Genomic DNA, 17,664 nt, shown 5'->3' on the forward strand with positions numbered 1-17,664 from the left:
TCAAGATGGAGACACAATCCAATAAACAGAATCCACTCTTGCTTAAAAGCTTGCGAGTGTTTCAGAATTGCAACTCAACTATCAGTCCAGCTCTAGCATTAAAGTGATACAAGAGTGGCACACAAACAACAATGGACAGACTAAAACCCTAATTGACAATTTCACAAAATACGACTTCAATGGTGTTCTTAGACTCAACGCTAATATCATGGGCTTGATGAAAAAAAGGGCTAAACACACAACTAATCCAATACGATCTTCAACACAATAATCTGGAAGCATATATATTGTTTCCTTAAATGTTTTCACATCCATTCTTAGGAAGATGACAAAGCTTAAGCAGCACTTTGCTGCTTCTAGAAAACACACGCTTCTTGGTCAACACTTTACGTTAATCATATCATCATGGAATCTTCAGAGATCTCACGCTTAAAACAAATCTTCCAAGAAAGCGAAACAAGGTATGATACAATAACGTACCAACATGTCAAGACATCATGTCCAACATCTTGCTAGAACACTTGTTTTAACAAAATGCGGCCAATAACAAAATATATACCTAACAATCTCCTCCTATGACAAATTTTGGCTAAAACAACCTTAGCATAATTCATCTTGCGTAAACCAATAAACTTGCACAAAAAATCAAGAAGAGGAGGGATACACATACCTTTTTCATTTAGACAAAAGAACCGATCTTGAAAAAAAGTAAAAAAAAAAAAAAACTTCAGCATTACTTCAAAATAACATGTTCAAAAATAATGCACAAGAAAGATGTTGGAACAACATGAAGAACATCAAAGGCATACCCAGCATAAATGGATAAAACCCAGCCTCACAGAACAAAAACATCTTCAGAGAGAAATAAAGTCTCACAAAATCACAACACAGAGAGAAATAAACTCCCGTAAAAAACTTCTTCAGAGAAAAATAAATTCTCACAATCATGATGTTTAGACATCAGGTATGACATCAGTATACCAGAAACAAAACACACCCACATGCAACCATACATCAAGTACATAAACTAGCATCATACTATCATGACATATTTAAAATGTGTGAACTCTAACCAATAAGCTGCTTGACAAAAAAAAATTGTTCTTATTTTCCCTTTTCAAAACGTAAATATCCAATCTTCTCTTTACTACACTAAATAATACATATTAAGCCCTTTAACCTGCTTATAATGATAGCTAGTAGATGAGATATGAGGCCTTCATCGTTATAATATAAAAAATTACTTAGAAAGGTATAACAAGATTTAAGATAGCTTATTTATTGTTCAATTTACTAATGAAAGATTTGATTTCTCATTTAAACTACTCAATTTATAGAGCATCAAATTAACTTAGGATCTATTTTACCAGCTTCGATTCTCACTTTCTGTACGTACAAATTTTCAATTATAATGAACCTTCACAATGTCATTATTTTAGTAGCATAAGGGGAAATGAAATTAAGAAAAATAATTTACACCTTTTTTTCGTAACTATTAGACCTTTTATTCCACCGACGATGAATAAATATGCTATAATGAGTTGTAAAAAAATAACCGGGCAAGATTATAATTTTCACACAATATAAAATAACAAGATCTTAGGAGCTTTAAATTAATATAGAACATCATTCAACCTTTTTTCAGTCTATCAATAAAGATTAGCTAACATATACACCGAGATACAAATTTTTTTCTAAAAATAATATGCAAATTCTTTAATAAAAAAACGCTACAAATTCATCCTTCAATAATGAATAGATACAAATTCATATCAACACCCAATTATAGAAAAACAATGTTTGTTGCTTGTTGCTTGTTGCTTGTTGCTTGTTGCTTCTCCTGTATATTGGCAGTTTTCACAGAATTCTCTCTTCTGATTTCCTCATGACTAGAATGAACAATAGACCAATGTGAAGATCACCACTAAAGTTGCTTGAAGAGCTTTTGGGGTATTTTTTTTTTTTTTTGACTCATTTCTTTTCATTCAATTCAAAGTAATGAGAAAAACATATATTGTATATGCTGAACTATTTCATCTTTGCTAGTGAATCATTGAGATCTAATCAACATCACCAAACATATATTGTATGCCTAACATCTATGGAAATGGAAATTTACTGATGCGCTGCAATATACTATTTAATCAAGGAAATCACACTTGTTTAAAGATTTACGGTAATTATTGCTTTGATAAACAATTGAGAAAAATATAACAAAGGCAAACAAATATATGTCTTCACCAAAGACTTCATTTTTGCTAGACCTTTAACGATGCTGTTTGAAGTAAGTTTTGTTGTCATGTTCATATGGATTTATAGGTGATAAAATACCGTAAAAAGTTTCGATAAAAAAACGAAAAGAAAAGGATCTTTTGTACTAGTAGTAGTAAATGATTAAACAATGAATTCATTTTATCAATCATACATATATATGTTTGAAAACATATATGCGATTGAGTGATAATTACTAATTAGTGAATGATCAATTGCACTAATTTCTCAATTCAAACACAAACTTGAAATGACCGAAAGAGAAGAGGTGAGATTTATCAATTCAAGTAATATAAAACTATGAGAGAAAGCATGAATTTATAGGGATTTCACTATGATGTCATTTTGAACATAAATAAATGCAGTCAAAAGAATAATTAATTATATGAAAAATACATATAAATTTATTTATGAGTTTTGACCAAAATTACATTCATTCAATATAATAATAATTTTCTCAATTACATAATTTACTAAAAAAGAATTATAATAATTAAAAATATTATTATATCATTTTGGTCAAATAATAGTTTTACAAGTAAAACACATAAATATGGTTTAGAATAAGCTTTTCTATTAATTTTTTTCCATTTTATTTGGTGGATTCTAGGGTGAGAGTTCAATTAAGTCCCTCACCGGTGGACCATGAACAAAATAGCGTTAGATTTAATTAATGGTTAGATTTTGTTGAAAATTAAAAATGAGAACTTTACATTGCTACACACAATCATGTCCTTTTCCTTTTCTCTTCCCCATCTAGTTCCCTTCTAACCAAAATTCTGCACACTAAAACATAATGATTTAAGCCTTAATCGAAGGTGTGCACTGGAAATATGGACGTGCACCACTTTTTATTTTTCTATTTTAATAAGCATTTATGTTTTCTCGAGTATGTTTCTCCTCACCATGTCTGGTTAAGCAAATTTAAGTTACAATTTGTTGCACATATGGTCCCCTCTCTACAAAATTGATTCATGACCCCCTTGATTATATTCAAATTCAATGCATAAATGATTTGATAATTTAAAAATAAACCTTTCATCTTTATAATTTCAATGAGAATAATGAAACATGAATGATTTTTAAACCGAAAATGAAAGAGGGAGATGGGAGAGAGAGATAAAAAGATCTAGTGCATATAGAATCTATACTCTTAATTGATCTAATGGCTTTCTTAATTATTGTTTATGGTGGTTCACCGGTGAGGGACTTAATTGAGCCCTCACCCTAGAATTCACCATTTTATTAATCTAATTTTATATTATAGACAAAAAAAATTGTATGGGTATCTTTAAATTTCCTATAGGAAATCCATACCATTTACACAACTTGGAACAATTTTACTAAAAATGACAGAAATAAATTAAGAGTTGTGTACAACTAAAAGTAATCATCATGTTATCCAATCTCAGAAAATAGGAGGTTAGACGATAAGGCAAAGAAGCATCTCAATCGAGTATTTAGACGGGTGTTAAACGAGAAAGTTGATTCTTTTTTTGAAGGCCACTATAAGGCCCATATTAAATTGTACAAAATATTTAGACGGATGCATGTTAAACATAAAGTACTGGAGACATTAAAATTACATTCGTTCGATTGAATACAAACATCATCACTAGTTCGTATGAATATGTGTACCACTTTACATTCATTTATGCAATTTAACCTTTTCTTTTAAATTCCTTGCAATTTACTCTTTTTTCTTAGCAATTTGCTTCTTGAATTCGACGCGTGTTCGGTCCCGACTTTTATACTTTTTTGGTTCACTTCAAGAACATTCATACTTTCTGCCAAACATAAACACAATATGCCCAGAGATTTACTGGTTGATCTCTCAAGTTAACCGTATCCGAAACCAGCGTTTGTTTGTTAAGAACCAGGGTAAACAATGGGACACAACGATCCCATTAGCAACAGTGTTTTCATAGACAATCCACAAAATTAGGCGAGCAAAGGCACATCATGGTAGGACATGCCGTTTGGATCTAGGCATAGTTGTTGCTATAAATACTAAGATCAAACATTGTAATTGACACATCAAATCTATCAAATATTTATTTTTGCATTTTTATCCCTTTGTTTTTGTGCCTTTATCTTTATTTTATTGCATTTCATATTGGACATCAAAAAACCCAGAAACAACCATACCTAACACTATTAAATAAATTATGGAACTCACAACGGAGGGACAAAGTTCCTCTCCCTCAACGTTAATCATTTGAATCAAATGGAATGGCAGATGAGGAAACTCGATGAGACTACATCTCAATAAGTTCCTTGGCTAAACCATTGTTCCTACCATTTTAAACTTCAATTCTGTTCTAGAAGTAACTCAAAATAGGATTTCTGGATGTGCAACATCGGCGCCCGATTTCTCGCTTCAGCATAAAAATAAAACGTATTTTTATGGGATGGATTTGTTCTAATTTTGTGAGGGATGATTTTACTATAAATATAAACCTTGTATCAGAGTAAACCTGGAGAAGTAGAGAGCCAAAAAACAAGGGTTTAGAAGCCAACACTAAAACTAGGGTATGTAGAGTTTGCTCTTGGAAACGAATTAACACTAGGGTTGAGATTGATTCACCTTGGAAAAACACTATTATGATTGAGTCTCTTGGTCACGTGAAGAGATGGGGACTTTGGGTAGAATTAGGTTTGAAGACTTATTCTTGTAACCTCTGTTGATATCTCTTTGAAAAGTTACTCATCATTATAGTGGAACGGAGGCCTGCTCTCTCCCCCAGACTAGGTCAGTATTGGACCGAACTAGGTAAACAAACTTCGTATGTTCTCTCTTTCTTTCTCTCGTTGTTCTCTACTTTTACTTGTGTTTACAATTATTACCCACGTTGTTTTGGTTTCTTTATTATTTTGCTTCACACATTAAGTATTTTATTGGTGTGATTGTTTAACGAACTCACAACAATTGGAGCCCACCATGGGGCAAGGATCAAACGATAATCAAGTACCATGGGTTCGAAGTAGGATGCTGAGAAGTTTACTAGAGATAATGACTTTGGGTTATGGAAGGTAAAGATAGAAGCGGTGTTAATACATCAAAAGTGTGAGAATGCTTTGAAGGGTGAAGGTGCGTTACCAGTCACCATGTCACAAGCAGAGAAGACCGAGATGGTGGACAAGGTCAGGACTGCCATTGTCTTGCGCCTCAGGGATAAAGTTTTGAGAGATATAGCGAAGGATGCAACCACGGAATCTATGTGGTCAAATTTGGAGTCTTTGTATATGACAAAGTCTTTGGCTCATCAGCAATTTCTAAAGCAACAATTGAACTCAATGAAGATGGTGGAGTCAAAATCCATCATGGAGAAAATCACAGAGTTCAACAAAATCCTTGATGATTTGGAGAACATTGAGGATGTGAGTGCTTTGGTTGTCTGTTGTTGGTAGCATGAAGAAGGTGATGTTTCTCACCTTGGGAATGATGCCTTGGTAGCATGAAGAAGGTGATGATCGTCTGGAGAGATGTTAAACACTCAACATCAGCCTGGAAAGGCGGTGGAAGAATACCCATGGTCAGTCTGAAGAGGCGGAGGTAAGAATACTTATGTTCAACCTTTGAGGTGGAGTTTCAAGGTGAAATTCATAGTGGATATACACATTTTCTAGTTGAGGTAGAGAAAGCTTAGCTTGAGGTGGAGTTGATGACACCGGGAATGGTACGACTATGGAGACCTTGGGTGGTAGGCTCTAGTTGTGAGCAAGGGAATTCTTCAAGAAGACGGAAGGCATTTCGGAGTTTGAAGAATGTATGACATGGCTTGTGGATTACCAGAAAAGACTAAGGGTAATTGGAAGCAACTGAATCTTCAAGAAGGCGGAAGACATTCCGATGGTTAAAGAGGTTATGGTATAGACTTGTGGAACTACCTAAAATTCCTAGTGTAGTTGAAATCAAGGATGTTCTTCATGAAGGCGAAAGGCATTCTGATGGTTGAAGAGGTTATGGTGTAGAATTATGGAACTACCTAAAATTCCTAGTGTAGTTGGATGCAAGGATGGTCTTCAAGAAGGCGGAAGGCATTCCACTGGTTGAATAGATTAGGTGGAAGCTTGTGGACCTACATGGTGTAGTTGGAAGCAAGGGAAGGTGAAGCATGAAGAGAGAAGCAAGGTGGTTGATGCTTAAATTGACATCATCACAAATTTAGAGTCAAGGTGGAGAATGTTGTAGAAGTGACTCAAAATTGAATTTCTAGATGTGCAAAATCGGCGCCCGATTTCTCGCTTTAACATAAGAATAAAATGTATTTTTATGGGTTGGATTTGTTCTAATTTTATGAGGAATGCTTTTACTATAAATATAAACCTTGTATCCGAGCAAACCTGGAGAAGTAGAGAGCCAGAAAACAAGCGTTTAGAAGTCAACACTAAAACTAGGGTTTGTAGAGTTTACTCTTCGCAACAAACTCTAGGGTTAGGCCTTGAGATTGATTCACTTTGGAGAAACACTATTAGGATTGAGTCTCTTGGTCACGGGAAGAGATGAGGACTTTAAGTAGAATTAGATTTGAAGACTAATTCTTGTCTAGGTCAGTATTGGACTGAACTGGGTAAACAAATTTCGTGTGTTCTCTTTCTTTCTCTCTTGATTTCAAGAATTGGGATGAAGATGAATGTTGAGAGAGAGGATCTCGTGGAGAGAGAGAGTATTGCGGAGAAATTGACAATATATATATATATATATATATTCCTATTTTCTTCTCTCTATTTATATTCTCAATATTAAATATCTCATTTTCCCTTTACAAAACGTAAACATCCAATATGCTCTCTAGTAAGCTAACTAATACCTATTATTCCCTTTTACATCCTTATAGTCATGATTAAGTGATTAGAGGCAAAATTGAGCGATAGTTTTTAGATGAGATAGAGGCCGTTATAGTTATAGTACAAAACTTAGGAGTTTATCACGTTCTTAGTTTAAAGGGTACAAAAAATTCAGTAGGAAAGATACAACATGAAAATTGAAAAATCATAATCATTGATGACAAGATTTAAGAGAGCTTATATATTGTTTGATTTATTAAAGAAATATTTTATATCTCATTAAAAGATATCAATATTTATGGAACATAAGGCTTAATTAATGATTTGGTCCCTTAAGTTATTTGTTAGTTACATTTTGGTCTCATAAGTTATTAACATTACAATTTGGTCCCTTAAGTTATTTGTTGGTTACATTTTGGTCCCATAAGTTATTAACGTTACAATTTGGTCCCTTAACTTACTTTTTGGTTTCGTTTTGATCCCTTAACTTATTTTTTGGTTTCGTTTTGATCCCTTAACTCTAATGACATAAAAGACTAGAGTGGTTGATGGAGGAAGAGTTAAGGTACCAAAACGAAACCAAAAAAATAAGTTAAGGGACCAAATCGTAACGTTAATAACTTATGGGACCAAAATGTAACCAACAAATAACTTAAGGGACCAAATTGTAACGTTAATAACTTATGGGACCAAAATGTAACCAACAAATAACTTAAGGGACCAAATCATTAATTAAGACTTATGATCTAATTATTGTGTACAAAATTTGACCGGCTTCAACTCTCAATTGTATGCACAAAATTTAATTTATGATTTGATGAACCTTCAGAATGTCATTGTCTATGATTTGATGAACCTTTTTTCCGTAACTATCAGACCTTTTATTCCACTGATCTTATTTATAAAAGGTCTTAAGTTGTCTTAAACAGCTTTTTGGAGCCAAAATTTGAGGTTAATTTTGTCATTTTAATATTGACACATCATTATTCTTATTATTATTTAATATATATTTAAGCAATTGAACAAACTTTTGCTAAATTTAATATTGACAACTCATTATTGTTATTATTATTTAATATATATTTAAGCAATTGAACAAACTTTTGCTAAATTTGTGCCATAAACTACTAAATATGTTTTTTTTTTCTTCCATAATCTTAGTTTTTCTTTCGTTTTTTTTCTTTCATAATTTTATTTTGTTTTTCTTTCACATTATTATTTAATAATATATATTTAAGCAATTGAACAAACTTTTGTTAAATTTGTGCCATAAACTACTAAATACGTTTTTTTTTTTATAATCTTAGTTTTTTTTTCCTTTCATAATCTTATTTTGTTTTTTGTTTGATGAACATCATAGTTTGTTTTCTATTTTCTCTATTTTTTTGGTAGTGCTATTTTCTCTATTTATTTGGCAATATAAACACTGATCCCCATATGTTTTTTTTTGTTTTTTTTTAACTATGTTTTTCTAAAATTTCTCATTAAATTTGTGCCACCAAAGAAAAAAAATCCTCATCTAACGTTTGTCTTTGGTAACTAACTCTGTCTACATCTGTGCCACTTTATGCCAAAATATAAGTAACATCAAATAGGATTTATAAGTCATACTTCATCCTTCTTCCTTCGATTAAATCATCTTGCTTCAAATTAATCGTACGTCATATTTTTTTGCTTTGAATCTCTTTTTTTATTTCTAACTTCTTTTTTATATCAACGATTAAAGTATCTCTCTATTAATATTTTTAACTTTGTCTACCTTTCCATGATTTATTTCTTTTCAATTCTATGTAGATTGAATAATGGCTTCTCATATTACTGATATTGATGACATTGTTGCTGGAAAAATCGATTAGAAGATACGTGTTCGTATAGTTAATCTTTGGAAAATTCCTATTTCAACAAACCAAAAGAGGCATCCAGTATTGAATTACTATAACATGTTTGTGTTATGTGTGATGAAACAGCATGCCTCTATGTACTTTTATATGGTTCTATTATACCTATCCATTTTTGTTATTGAAGATCATTGATTTATTCATGTATTTCACAAGTTGTATCTTCTGTTTTTCATCACAGTTAAATTAGCCTATTAAATTAAAAGAACCATATATGAACATGTTAGTAAAACAAATAGCCTATTAAATTTAAACGATTAGCCTATTAAATTTAGAGGTGGGGATTTATTTGTTTTGGTTGGTGCTGTGCAGTTTTTGGGTGCGCGGGGTTCCTGTTCCTCCACTATAATCTTCTTTGTTATTTTGAATTCACTACACTTTCTTTTTGGGTGACTCTGTTAAAAAAAAAAAAATTAAACAGCCAAACTGCACAGCCGCATCTAACAGGACTGCCCAAAACACACCTGAAAAACAACCTAAACTATTATAAATTGATAATAAAAGAAGTTTTTTAATTTGTTTCATGATTTTCCATACTATGGACGTGTTGATAAGATTATATCATTGTTTTTTTATGTTTCACGTTTATTTTTTTTTAAAGAATTTGTTTCAGTTTTATAATTCTCATTATCTTTTTATTCACATAAATTCACATAATATTTTATTTATTTCAGTTGTCAAAGATACAAGCTTCTATTAAAAGCAAGGATTTCAAACAACTTGGAGATTCTATTGAAGAGGGTGCTTCATATACTATAGAAAAGTTCTTGGTCCAATTTAATAAAGGAAATTTTAAGCCAACAAATCACAAATACAAGCTAACTTTGATAGGAAGCACTATTATAACCAAAACATCTTATGATAAAATTCCTGCAAATTTGTTCAACTTCACAAAATTTCAGGACATTATTGGTGGTACTGATAACGATGTTTTAATGGGTTAGTACTTTATACTAAAATTACAAATTAAATATTAACTTATTTTTAGATTTTTATGATTTCTTCTTTATGATTCTGCAACCATGTTTATTTTTAGATGTCATTGGCCATGTGGTTGGAACGACTGACATTAAGGATGTTCAAGTAAAAGGAAAAATGACTAAAATCTTGGACTTGATGCTTGAAGACCTTGAGTTAGTGGAGTTTTTTTTTTTATCTTTGTTTTAACTACATATATAGATGTTTTTTTAATTATTATTCTTAGTCTAATAAAAATTATTTTGTAAATTTCAGGAGCAATACAATCATTTGTACTTTATGGGGTCATTTTGCTGAACAAATGAATAGCTATATGAGCACAAATGGAAATACTTTTCCTATTGTAGTTGTTATGCATCTATGTCGACTTAAAGTTTTTGGTGGTAATTAGATTATCTTTTTAAAGGTAATTATTTTTAATTTCTTTGTATTGTTAATGATATATATTACTTAATACCTTTTGGTGTATCATTTTAATAGGTATGTATGAGATTGCCAATGCATTCAATGAAACCAAGTTGCTTATAAATCCCAACATTGAAGAATGTTGCACCTGCAAGAAAGGGTATGCACTAACCTATCGTTATTACACATATATTATATATTGATAATTATTGAAAGTTTTTTTGTTTTTGTTAAGTATGATTTTCTTATATTTTACGATAGAATGGAAACTGGCAATGCATCTTTGACCCAAGGGGTCACCCAGATGATAGCACAATCTTCACTTTCTTTGTCTAATGATCAACTCCAAACAAAAAACATGACAATTTCAGATATTACACAAGCTAAACAGGTCTACAACTTTATGTTGATTTGCTTTGACTTATACTATTATACTATGTTGTTAAATAATTCTTAATCCATATCTTTGTGTTTTAATTTTCTAATTATTATTCTTAAAATAAATTTAATAACTATGCAGGTGGGTTCATGTGTTGTCTTGGCTAAAATTATTGACATAGACACCAATAAGAAGTGGTGCTACGTTTCATGTGATAAGTGTTTCAAGAAGGTTGAACCTGTTTGTACAAAACACTTTTGTGAAAAATGTGATACATTAGTCGATGCTACAAAAAGGTAACGTTTTCGATATTAATTTTTCTTATGATTCACTCATGTTTTTTAAGCTAAACTCAATTATTCTTTCTATTCGGTTACTTATATAATTAGCAAATCTAATTTCAATTTTTTTTTTCTTTCTAATAACTTACTATGTACATGATTATATAAACGACAAGTTGCATCATCACCACTTTTATTCTTTTGGTCACTGATTTTTTTGGTTAGTGATTCCTTATAAGGTTATTGAATCTTTCATGTATATTCACTTTTCATTTAAGGTTTATGGTGCACATTCATGTTATGGATGATAGTGGGTCAACTACCTTTGTGTTGTTTGATGGAGTTATTTCACAGCACTTTGGAAAGACTGCAAAAGAACAAATGGTATTGATAATGAACTTAAGTATATTGTCTTTTGTATTTTTTATGTTATATTATTAAAACAATAAACATTGGTTTTAATTGTTTACTAATCCCTTTCAAAAAAAATTGTTTACTAATCCAAATCAAAAACAGGAAAAGACCACAAATGATTATCCAACCGAGTTTGACACCTTACGTGATAAGGAAATGCTTTTCAAACTGGAGATCAATCAAAAAAATGTTGAACAAAGGTTTTATACCTATGCAGTCAAAAAGATGTCCGATGACAATGAAATCATTGATGAGTTTAAGAAAAAGTATTATATTGAGTGTCATGCTGCTCCTCCGAATGGTAAGGAAGATGATGATGTTGATATCATAGGTCCTATTACTCCCCAAACTGATGATAACATTAAGGTAGTTAAATATTCTTTATATCTACTTTAAAAGTATTCATAAAACTTATTAAATTAACTATTTCTATGAATGTTTATTATTCATGTAGCTTCTTGGTGATGAAGCTAATTCTATTCCTAAAGATACTCATCCATCCAAGTCTTTGAGAAAGAGAAACGCCGACTCAGATGCAACATATATTGACGTTGATTGTCAAACTCGGTCGTCCACCACTAAATTGCGGAAAGTTGTCAAAATTAAGCAAGGACCTCAAGATTGTTTGACACCTTATTTTTATTTGTCTATTCGATGTGATAACGAGAATTCTAAATTACTTCAAGTTTTTATTGGTTTTATTTTGGACACGTTAATTCATGCTCACTTACAACTATTATTGTTTCATTTACGATTACTTTATTTATTAATCAATGTCATATCTAACTTCCCGTGCATCGCACGGGTCTTAATACTAGTAATGAATAAATATGCTATAGTTATTAAAAATAATCGGGCAAAAATTATAATTTTCACACAATATAAAATTACAAGATCTTAGTATCTTAAATTCATATAAACAAATTATTACGCTGAAGACCTTTAAATTCATATAAAACATCATTCAACCTTTTTTTTTCAGTCTATCAATAAACATTAGCTAGCATATACATAGAGATACAAAAAAAATTGTAAACAAAAATGCAAATTTTTCTCTAATAAGAAAAAACTACAAATTCTTCCTTCAATAATGAATAGATACAAATTCATATCAACATCTCATTATAGATAAACTACATATTCTTCCTTCAATAATGAATAGATACAAATTCTTCTCAAATTCTTCCTTTTTTCACAAAAGTCTCTCTTCTGGTTTTCTCATGACTATATTGAACAAGAGACCTAATGTGAATATCACCAATGAAGAAGCTTGAAGTGATTTTGGGGAATTTTTTTTTTACTCATTTCTTCTCATTCGACCCAAAGTGTTGTTGTATAATTCGGATCATATGAACATCACCAGATACTTAAAAGTTTATAAGGATATGTTATATCCCTGACATCTATGTAAATGTGAATTTACAGCTCAAAAATTCAGACTTACAATACAATATTTAATCAAGGAAATCACACTTGTTTAAAGATTTATGGTACTTCTTGCTTTGATAAACAATTGAGAAAAATATAACAGAAGGAAAACAAATATATGTTTTCACCAAAGACTTCATTCTTGCTAGACCTTTAATGCCACAGAAAGTTTTGATAAAAAAACAAAATGAAGAAATATTTTGTACTAGTAGCATAAACAAGTTAACAATCAATTCATTTTTTCAATCATACATATATATGTTCGAAAACATATATGCGATTGACTGAAAATAACTAATTAGTAAATGATCAATTGCACTAATTTCTACGAACACAGGCTTAAAATGACCAAAAGAGAAAATGTAAAGTGATGCAAAACTATGAGAGAAACCATGAATTTATAGGGGTTTCATTATGATCTCATCTTGAATATAAATAAATGCAGTCAAACAAATAATTTTTTTTGACCGAACAGTCAAACGAATAATTAATTGCATGAGAAATACATATAAATTTATATGTGTTCTGACCAAAATTAAATTCATTCAATCTAATAATAATAATAATAATAATAATAATAATAATAATAATAATAATAATAATAATAATAATAATAATAATAATAATAATAATAATAATTTTCTCGATTAAATAATTTACTAAAAAATTAATATAATAATTAAAAATATTATTATATTGTTTTTGGGCAAATAATAGTTTAAAAGTAAAACACATAATTTTTTTTTTTTTTTTGTGGTGGTCAGGGTTTGAACTCCAAAGCATATATTATATTATGCATCGTCTTTGCTGCCAACTAAGTTAAGCTCATGTGGACGGATAAATATGGTTTAGATTAAAATTTTCTATAATTTTTTTTCCATTTTATTAATCTAATTTTAGCTTATATACAAAAAAAAAATTGTGTGGTAAAAAATTACATAAAAATGAAACAATTTATGTTAAATACTAATTCACGTACAAAATGTGTGTATCTTTAAATTTCCTATAGCATGCCCTGACCATTGATACAGCTTACTTCGAACACTACCTTCATTACATGAATTTCATTTGAAAAACGTTGACTTACGCAATTTAATCTAAAATACTTAAAATGATCACGAAAACATGTTTTATTCTTCATATTTAGCTTTGATTAATTTTTTTTTATTTATTAAAATGACTGAAATAAATTATGAGATGTTTACAAAGGTTAGGAATCTTAAACTAGCCGAACCAGGGAGTTGATTATTTCTAAAGGGATAACTTGTGGAAGACGATTTGTAGAGGATTGAAGAATTTGTTGATTTGACATAATTGGAGTAGTCTCTCTTAGGGTAACTGGAGAAATAACGGTGGCGCCACGACCTCTACAAACAGGAAAAAGGATTGCGAGCTTCCATCTTCGTGATTCGGGGAGATAACAGTGTTTGTGTTGCCTCTAACAAGAAACTCGAGAGAGAGAAAATGAAATGAAAGTGAAAAACTTTATTAATGAATCAATCAAATGATACAAAGTGTATACACTTATTTATAGACTAATGAGAGTCTATTGTAGTTATCATACACTAATCATATACTAATGCTACTCATCTAACTGCCATAACAGAAAGTCCAGCTGGCATATTCAAGTTACTTGATCCTCAAGTAACTTCTTCTTCCTCATTTGTGAGCTTACTTGCATCACAAGTAATCTCCTCTTCCTCTTTATTTTGTAACAGCCTCCCACAAGCTGGAGCTTGGTATATATCTACCATGCCAAGCTTGGACAATAGAGTAATGAAAGGCTTAGGATGCAGTGGTTTGGTGAAGAAGTCTGCTGCTTGTTCAGCACTTGAAACTGGGAGAAGCTTCATAGTTCCATTTTGTACCTTCTCTCTTACAAAGTGACAATCTATCTCCAGATGTTTAGTTCTTTCATGAAACACTGGATTGGCTGCAATATGTAAAGCACTTCTGTTATCACAATACAATACAGGAAGCTTAGTGTTGTGAATCCTTAAATCCTTGAGAAGGTAAATCAGCCACTGCATTTCACAAGCTGCAGTTGAAAGTGCTCTGTATTCAGCTTCACTAGAAGATCTAGACACTGTGCTTTGCTTTTTGGTGCGCCATGATATAAGAGAGGAACCAAGGAAGAAGCATAAGCCTGTTATGGATCTTCTTGTGTCAACACATCCTGCCCAGTCTGCATCTGTGAAGCCTAAAAGCTGTATGTGTGATGACTTAGAAAAAAAATAAACCTTTGCCTGGTGAATTCTTCAAGTATCTAATCACCCTACATGCTGCATTGTAATGAGTTTTGGTTGGTGCAGACAGAAATTGACTAAGTTGTTGAACCACAAAACAAATGTCTGGTCTTGTGTTTGTCAAGTATATTAATCTGCCTACAAGCCTTCTATATGAGTAGATATCTTCATAGGGTTGCCCCCCATCATGGTGCAGCTTGATAGAAGGATCCATAGGTGTGGAAACAGGTTTAGAACCTAATAAACCAGAGTCATTGAGCAAGTCTAAACAATATTTCCTCTGAGAAACAGAAATACCAGTTTTGGAATAAGCGACCTCAAGACCAAGAAAGTATTTCAGTTGACCTAAATCCTTGATTTTGAAAGATGCATCAAGTAAATGCTTGACTCTAGTGATTTCTGGCAAAGAATTTCCAGTTAAGATGATATCATCAACATAAATGAGCAAGGCAGTGAATGAATCATTAGAATCATTCACAAAAAGAGTGTGATCTGCAGAAGCTTGAGTATATCCTTGCTGAGTGAGAAACAAGGTTAACTTTTCATACCAGGACCTGCTGGCCTGCTTCAAACCATAAAGAGATTTATTTAACTTGCAGACTTGATTTGGTTTGGAAGTATGAACACCCTGTGGGATCTGCATATACACATCTTCATGGAGGTCACCATGAAGAAAAGCATTGTTCACATCAAGCTGGTGCAAGAACCAATCATTGATGGAGGCCAAAGCAAGAAGCATTCTAACAGTGGTGATCTTTGCTACTGGTGAAAAGGTTTCAAAATAGTCAAGACCTTCAATTTGACTATACCCTTTAGCAACCAATCTGGCTTTGTACCTTTCAATAGTGCCATCAGAATGATACTTGATTTTGAACACCCATTTGTTCCCTATAGGTTTGACTTTGGGAGGAGAATCAACTAATGTCCATGTACCATTCTTTACTAAAGCCAGGATCTCAGCATTCATTGCCTCAACCCAGTACTCAGATTGCATAGCCTCTTCAAATGATTTGGGCTCAGTGTGGGAAGTAACAGAAAGAGTAAAATGTGATTGTGAAGGAGAAAGAAAATGAGAAGAAGTAAAATTGGACAAAGGATATAAACTACCTGAAGAAGATGAAGATGGTTGATCTGTGAAAGAGTTACAAACATAGTCTTGAAGCTTAACAGGGACATTTTTGACTCTTTCAGACCTTCTAATAACAGGTTCAACATCATCTATAGGATCAGGTAAATTAGGTATAGGAGGGTTTATAATAGGAGAGGAAGAATCATTATGATTGATAGGAGGAATGGGAAGAGAATCAGAGAAAGAATCCTGATTATGATACGCTACACGTGGGACAGACGCATGAAAATTATCAGAAGCAGAAGGAGGATCAGAAGCAGAAGTAGGATCAGAAGCGGAAGTAGGATCAGAAGCAGAAGTACGATCAGAAGCAGAAATAGGATCAGAAGCAGAAGTAGCATCAGAAGCAGAAATAGGATCAGAGGCAGTTTTATAAGGCAAAACATACTCATAAAAAACGACATTTCTGGAAATGAAAAGTTGCTTAGACTGTAAGTCAAAGAGAACAAAACCCTTGACACCAGTCTTATATCCAAGAAAAACACTCTTTCTTGCTCTAGAAGCAAGCTTAGTTCTGTGAGAACAAAGAGTGGAAGCAAAACACAATGAACCAAAAACTTTAAAACTATCAAAATCAGGGTTTTGATCAAAAAGAAGTTGATAAGGAGATTTATCCTTTAAAATGGATGAAGAAACTCTATTTATGATGTAAGTGGCATGCACAAGAGCATAAGACCAAAATTTTTTAGGAAGTTTTGATTGAAAAAGAAGCGCTCTTCCAACATTCAATATGTGCTGGTGTTTTCTCTCAACCCTCCCATTTTGTTGGGGAGTTTCAACACAAGATTTTTGATGTAAAATTCCTTTTGAAGCATAAAATTGTTGTAAATTAAACTCAGGACCATTGTCACTTCTGACAGTTTTAACCTTGCAATCAAATTGATTTTCTGCAAAAAGTATAAAGTTTTGAACTTGTAATTGAACTTCTGATTTTGATTTCAATAAGATGATCCATACAAATCTACTATAATCATCCACAACAGTAAGAAAATAACTATGACCATGAATGGATTTAATAGAAAGAGGACCCCAAATGTCAAAATGCAAAATATCCATTTTATTGATTGCTCTTTTGGTACTGATACAAAAGGGAAGTTTCTTTTGCTTAGCAAAATGACAAGTTTCACACACTAAGTTGGGATCAGTTTGCAGGAAAGGAAACTGCTTATTCATAATAGCTAATCTAGAATGAGATAAATGCCCTAGCCTATAGTGCCAAAGAGCTGAAGAAGGAATGATATTGGGATCAGCAACTGAAACAGACATGACTCTTGACATGCTAGCTTCAAGGTTTAGTTTGTACAATCCTTCACATAGATCAGCCAAACCAATCTTCCTTTGAGAAGTCATATCCTGTAATTCACAATATTTGTCAAAGAAATGTAAAGTGCAATTTGAACTGGAACATAGTTTGGACACTGAAATCAAATTAAAAGAAAAATCT

General features: G+C 31.7%; 1 protein-coding gene across 1 annotated transcript; it reads left to right on the forward strand.

Moving 5' to 3' along the window:
- Positions 1-10,876: 10,876 nt before the first annotated feature.
- On the forward strand, positions 10,877-12,875 carry LOC146914151 (uncharacterized). The gene is made up of 5 exons (XM_085721009.1): positions 10,877-11,018; positions 11,282-11,387; positions 11,520-11,783; positions 11,872-12,222; positions 12,843-12,875. The coding sequence occupies exons 2-5, from the start codon at positions 11,286-11,288 to the stop codon at positions 12,873-12,875; spliced, it is 750 nt and encodes a 249-aa protein (XP_085577135.1). The 5' UTR covers positions 10,877-11,018; positions 11,282-11,285.
- The last annotated feature ends 4,789 nt before the right edge of the window (positions 12,876-17,664 follow it).

This window comes from Medicago sativa, chromosome 6 (genome assembly GCF_051527215.1).
Source record: "Medicago sativa cultivar Bolivia chromosome 6, Bolivia_mono, whole genome shotgun sequence".
Classification (NCBI taxonomy): domain Eukaryota; kingdom Viridiplantae; phylum Streptophyta; class Magnoliopsida; order Fabales; family Fabaceae; genus Medicago; species Medicago sativa.

Coding starts and splice junctions, on each gene's coding strand:
- LOC146914151 (XM_085721009.1), top strand. CDS start 11,286: ATGGTGCACATTCATGTTATGGATGATAGTGGGTCAACTACCTTTGTG. Junction 11,784..11,871: donor AAACTGATGATAACATTAAG/GTAGTTAAATAT, acceptor TTATTCATGTAG/CTTCTTGGTGATGAAGCTAA. Junction 12,223..12,842: donor ACTTCCCGTGCATCGCACGG/GTCTTAATACTA, acceptor GTGAATTTACAG/CTCAAAAATTCAGACTTACA.